Source organism: Caretta caretta, chromosome 21, assembly GCF_965140235.1.
Source record: "Caretta caretta isolate rCarCar2 chromosome 21, rCarCar1.hap1, whole genome shotgun sequence".
Classification (NCBI taxonomy): Eukaryota; Metazoa; Chordata; order Testudines; family Cheloniidae; genus Caretta; species Caretta caretta.
The window spans coordinates 5614881-5621045 of NC_134226.1; the positions used below are offsets into that span (position 1 = coordinate 5614881).

A 6165-nucleotide genomic window follows, 5' to 3' on the forward strand; every position below is an offset into this window, starting at 1 on the left:
TCGCGAGACGTGGCGGGGCAGCCGCCCCGGCCATTTTGCTCGGGCCGCAGAGCCGGGAGGCCGCGGCCTGAGGGAGGATGCTGCGGCTGCGCTGCAAGGCCCGGAGCGGCTCCCACCCGCTGCCCGGCCTCACGGCGCATTCCCGCCTCCGGGAGCTGCAGGCCGCCCTGGCCGCCCTCACCGGGGTGCCCGCCCCGGCCCAGCGCCTCCTGCTCGGCTTCCCCCCGCGGAGCCTGGACCTGAGCGACGGGGAGCGGCGGCTGGGGGAGCTCGGCATCCACTCAGGTGAGGGGCGTGGGGACTGCCGCTTCCCTGGCGGGCGGGGCCGGGGGGCTGCCGCTGCCCGGGCTCAGGTGACAGGCCTGAGCCTGGGGGGCTCCTGGGCGCCCCCATCGTGGGCGGGGCAGCTCGCCGGCGGGGGGGGCCAGGCTGCGGGGCAGCGCCTCCTCTCCTCTGTCCTCCCTCGGGCGCGGGGTGGGTGGTGGGAGTGGTCCCTAAAGGCCGAAGCCAGCTTTCGCGGGGGTGAGTCCCAAAGTGCAGGGAGGGTGCTGTGTGCCCCGCCGGGCACAGCTGGTCTGAGGAGGGGGTCCTTGGCCTGGGTCTGCTCTTTCTGCCTCTTGAGCCCTCGAGGACAAGATGGGTGGAGGGGAGAGGACTGCGCATAGAAGTATGTGGTTTTTGACACTTGAATTCTAGAACGGATGTTGTCGAGACTGTAGGGTTAAAAGTATGTTCAGGTTGTCCCTCTGAACTCCTCTGATCATGCTCATGACTCCCTGAAATTGCTATGGCTTAGTATGCATTTCCTTTGCGTGGCTTATTTCATTTCCTCTGCAAATATTAAAACCTTATGAGCCTGCTTCAACACAGTGTAAAGAACATATAGCAAAAGCCGTGAGTCTCTCTGGTGTAAAAGGCAATAGATGTTTAAAGACAACATTAATTTTCTACAGCATACAGTGGTGGTCCACAGCTGAAGACAAGAAGAGCAAAAGAATGCCATACCTAACTGAAACTGCATTTCAGCAGATTATAATTACCTTACCCGAAACTTGGTTGAGACATTGGGGCTACCACCCTTTAATAAAAAATTGATTGCAAAATAGTGCTGTCGGTGACTGTTGAACCTGTTTATCAGCATCTGTAAATGTAAACATCTTCTATTTCACTGTCTCTAAAGTAGGTTTTCAAGAGACCCTAAAATGAAAGGGATTGAGTATCACTCATCTTCCAGATTTAGACAGTAAACTTGAAAACATTAACCTCTGTGCTAATTTGGAGACTCCAGTACAAACCCTGTGTCTTTATCTGAACCAGCAATATACAGTGATATCCCAAACCTACCATTATCTTGTGCATCATGATGTGGCTTCTTATGTAATTTATTTAATCTGTAATGCTTTCTATTATGGTGATCTGATTCTGTCAGAGAACTGAGGCATGATATACTGGAGACTTTAAATGATTTGCTTCTCTGTATTTGCAGTTTTTCCTTTCTATTTGTAGTGCACTTTGGTGAATCAACGCTGCATTTCATCTTCCTAGTCCTCACAATTCTTGATTCTTTATTTTTGACAGGTGATACTCTAATAGTTGAAGAGGACATGACCAAACCCAAGACTGAGTCACCTGTAGTTGCAAAAAGGAGTGTCTCTACTTTGGTCAGGGAAGCACTGCCTGTACTTGCAAGGAGGGTTGTTCCAGCAGATAACTCCTGTCTCTTCACAAGCATATTCTATGTGGTAGAGGGAGGCATTTATGATCCAGCATGTGCTCCGGAGATGCGCAGTCTTATAGCCCAGATAGTGGCAAGTGATCCAGAGTCCTATTGTGAGGCAGTACTAGGGAAAACCAATGAAGAGTATTGTGAGTGGATCAGAAGAGAAGATACGTGGGGAGGAGCCATCGAAGTATCCATTCTGTCTAAGTTTTATCAGTGTGAAATCTGTGTAGTTGATACACAGACAGTCAGAATTGACCGTTTTGGGGAAGATGCTGGCTATGCTAGGCGGGTCCTTCTGATTTATGATGGGATTCATTATGATCCACTTGAACGTAAAATCCCTGACTCAGACATCCCTCCCCTGACCATTTTCTCAACAAATGATGATGTTGTTCTTGCACAAGCATTGGAATTAGCGGATGAAGCCAGACGAAAGAGGCAGTTTACGGATGTAAATCGCTTTACACTAAGATGCATGGTGTGCCAGAAGGGTCTAACTGGACAAGTGGAAGCCAGAGAACATGCCAAGGAGACTGGGCATGCGAACTTTGGAGAAGTGTGACATCTACATGAGGATGGTTACATCTACTACCTCACTGCTCCAGAATAAGATTCTGGGTTTTCAGATAAGCTGTATGTAAGCATAAAAAACTCCCTCCACAAAGCTTGAAAAGCCCTCTTAACTTAATGATTGAGACGCACAGGTTTGTTATGGTTAGTGTGCAGGTTTACAGATAGTGTCACTACTGCATACCTCTCTTCCCAACTAGTTTGAAATAGGTAACTTGCATGCTGATTTTTAAAGTAACTGGCAGCTGTTTGTTGTATGTTAGCAGCTAAAAGTCCTGACTCCTGAAGAACCTTATTTTCTGATGGAGAAGCTGCTGTGTGACATGGCTGGACATACACACAATACTGTACCTAGAGTTAAATAGACTTAGAGTAACACAGTTGAAATCTAAACTCTGAATTATTGGGTTTAGTTATCTTTCAATACTTCTAAACTGGTCCTACAGTTTAGCATATTCATGAGCCTATCAGCATTTTGTATGATGAGTTACATAGTAACTCTTATACATTCAGGCGATTTTTGCAGCAGAGATGCCTACAGTGCATACTTCATATAGAAAAGGTAACACCAAAGTTGCCCTGCTGCTTTAGGTCAGAATGAACAAAAGTAGAATGTACAGTCTGATAGTGGCTGTACTGAAAGCTTTTTTAAAATTAATGAGTAGAGTTAAATACCCAATAAACTTAATATTTTTCCATAGATATTACTTGAAATGTAGTTTAGTTGCTTGAAAATTAACTGTCAACCCCTCTGTTTACACTGCATCCGGATGTTGGCATGTTTCTTGAAATACTTGGATCCTCAGTAACAATATGATCTCAATTCCAGCAAGAAGGAATTACAGTAGTTCAGATTCAAATTACAGATCATATTGGTTAAACATTAAAATCTAGTTTTGCTAAAATGTGGCTGATCTTGTGCCCACGGAAAGTGTTAAGCTGTACCAGGCTCCAAATATTGTGTTAACACTTTTTAATCTTTGGTTCTCATTTTTTTACAGGTCAAAGGCTTGTTCTTTTTTCAGAAGGTCAGAGCATTTATCCAAAAGGGAAAAACTTGAAGTTTCTTCGTTTGCATTCTGCCAATGCCCGTTAGCTTGCTTGATTTCTCTCCAGTGATTAAGTAGCAAGACCTCTATTCTAATAAGGAATGGAGCAGTTTTTCATAACAAAATAAGCTAGGTAAAATGCTTTACTTCTGAAATGACAAAAGCAGGGATGTCAAAACTGGTACAATAAAGAAATCTCGCCTTATGGGGGATTGTGAGGCTTAATGTAGCGTGCTTTGAGATCTAAATTAAAGATGCAGTAGATGTGCATATTACTGAAATTATTTTTTAGAATGCCTCAATGTGTATGTTAAGGCATTTAAACTCTTTTAGCCATGTTTTCTTACTTTTGTTTGGGTCTGAAATACCTGCTGAATGTTTGTGCAAATGGGGAACAAACATACAGATCTTCATAATGTAGTAGTAATGTGTCAGGTTCGGGAATGGAAACTTCTAGTTATTCAAAGACAAACACCAGTTACTAAGGCTATCCTAGCTAAAACCCTGATTCAGGAAAGCCCCCTTAAGCACCTGCTTAAGTAATTTTCTGAATTGGAGCCCTCATGCATATCTAAGCGTAGGGATTATTCTGTGGACCCTCAGTGGAACTAGGAATGTGCTCATAATTACATGTGCATAGGTGTCTTGCTGGATTAAGGCCTAAACAAAGTAGTATATAAATAGTATAATTACCAAGAGTATAACGGACCAGAATTTTTACTTGGTATTAATTACATTGCACTCATGAGTTTGTTACAGAAATCAAGTTAGCTGCCAGTGTTAAGCCCACTTAGCTTTTAGTCTTGTTTTAAACTGTTTTTAATGCTTGACTGGAAGCAGATGCTTAAAGCTAATGTAATGAGACAGTAGTTCAACAGAACATGAAAGATACTGGATTATAAATACTTGAGATGGAATTTGGGTTAGTAACTACATCAAGGGACTGTCACTCCTACATTATATTCCCAACTGTGTCAGTGAATGGGTGACACACCCTGGACAAATTGCTACACCTCAGTCTGTATATTCATCAATAAAATGGGTATAATATCTACCTCACGGAGGTATTGAGGCTAATGGATTGATGTGTGTAAAGTGCTTGGATGAAAGATGCTACGTAATTGCGAAGTACTATTGTGTGCCATGTCAGTAAACTGGTTTTTGGCTTTTGCAAAATCCTTTAGTTTTGTGCTCTGGAATCTGCAATACAAGACTTCATAAATCTTTGCATATGTTGTAACAGAGTCCAAACTTTTATCTGCAATGGATCTCTGAAGTGGATAGCATGGTCACAAGTGTTTGCCCTGTTCTAATACTTAAAAAAAAAAAAGTCTCCTTTATTTAATTGACACTTGCATTAAACACAATATAGCAGAGATTCATTCTCATTGCTTGAATGTGTTTTTAGTTACTTAGAAAATCAGATGGATTTCAGTCTGAAATCGCCACTGAACTGCTGTAATACACTAAAAATATCTGAACAAGTAACAATTAACTTAGAAAAATTAAGATGTTGAATTTTAACAAAGAGCAGAGTCATTTACAGAATCTAAATTGAGAGCTGGAAAGTGGTCAGTTACCTTCCTCCCAAGCAGAAAATCAAAATTTTCTGGGGGGGTAAACTAAAATATATATATTTGAAAAAGCAACTTCACTTGTTTTCTCTTACGGTAAGATCTTATAAATTTGTGCTAGCTTCATTATAGCTGATTCTACTAGCATCTGTGTGCCCTTTTTACAGTAGAGACATGGAAATATGAGTGATTTCCTTATCTTAGGAATCAACCTGTGACTTTTTCAACACCTCTCTTAATTGAGTTGTACTGAAGCATTACTACTTTTAGCTCCAAGATACTAATTGTGGACACTTTATAAACTTAGTTGTTCAAGACAGCATGGAACTGAAGCTCAGGTAATGCATTTGGCAATGAAGCTTGTCATCTGTCCATAATGACCCCAAAATACCATCAGATGTGGACTGATGTCCTTACAACTTCCCCAAAATATTATTAGCACTAATTTCCATGTGTTTCAATGGAATTGAACTAATTTCAATGTTTCAGCTGAGACTAGGGATTGAATGGGCCATGGAGACTGAACTTCCTACCCCAGAGGAAGATTCCTTTGTCAAGGTTGAACATTAGTATCCTTTTGAAGCTGGCCTGTGCGGGACTACTTCTCTGATTAAATTAGAGGACTTCAGCTTCCAAGTTGCCAGTCTGGCCCTTTTCACCAGCACTCAATTCCTTTTCCTGAAGAAGGGAGGAAAGAAGCTTAACCTACTCTAATCATGTGGCCTTTCACAAACATTTTATATTGCATGAAGAAACGCACATCTCATGATTTTCACAGCACTTTAAAAGCTTGTCAAAGTTTACATGTTTAGCAGTGTTTTGCAGGGACCTAGCCTGAAGTAGGTGTGGTGTTGCAGTAAAATAACTGACAGTGAACAATTTCTAAAAATCTTGATACTAAAAGCATACCTATGTATTCCAGTGACATAACATCCTGTTTTATCATTAGCACAGGTTATTTTTAAGTATATTTCTTTCAATGTGCCCTATATTGCAAAACTCAATATTGCACCAATAAAAATGTGATTTATGCATGCGTATTTTTGATGTAGTGTTCATTTGTGGCTCAGGTCTTGGGGTTTAGTTATAGTGGTGGAAAAACCTGAATAAGTGAATGGAGCATGAATTAGTCTTCACAAGCCACTAACACACACCTGGCCCCTTACAGTTAGCTAGTTCCAAAGGCAAATAAGTGCTTGTAATGTAGCTTTTCTGTAGAATTCATGGACAAGTAGAGTTTTGAGACAGT

General features: G+C 41.8%; 1 protein-coding gene across 2 annotated transcripts; it reads left to right on the forward strand.

The window, feature by feature from the left end:
- The first annotated feature begins 16 nt into the window (after positions 1-16).
- Positions 17-5956, forward strand: YOD1 (YOD1 deubiquitinase). Of its 2 annotated transcripts, XR_007353498.2 has the most exons (3): positions 17-285; positions 1579-2356; positions 3295-5956. XR_007353498.2 is itself a non-coding variant. In XM_048827070.2 (2 exons), exons 1-2 carry the CDS (start codon positions 78-80, stop codon positions 2283-2285), a joined length of 915 nt encoding a protein of 304 aa, XP_048683027.1. In that variant the 5' UTR covers positions 17-77; the 3' UTR covers positions 2286-5956. The 2 variants fall into 2 exon arrangements, 1 of the variants encoding a protein (XP_048683027.1); XM_048827070.2 differs by having other exon boundaries at positions 1579-5956.
- The last annotated feature ends 209 nt before the right edge of the window (positions 5957-6165 follow it).

Coding starts and splice junctions, on each gene's coding strand:
- YOD1 (XM_048827070.2), top strand. CDS start 78: ATGCTGCGGCTGCGCTGCAAGGCCCGGAGCGGCTCCCACCCGCTGCCC. Junction 286..1,578: donor GGAGCTCGGCATCCACTCAG/GTGAGGGGCGTG, acceptor TATTTTTGACAG/GTGATACTCTAATAGTTGAA.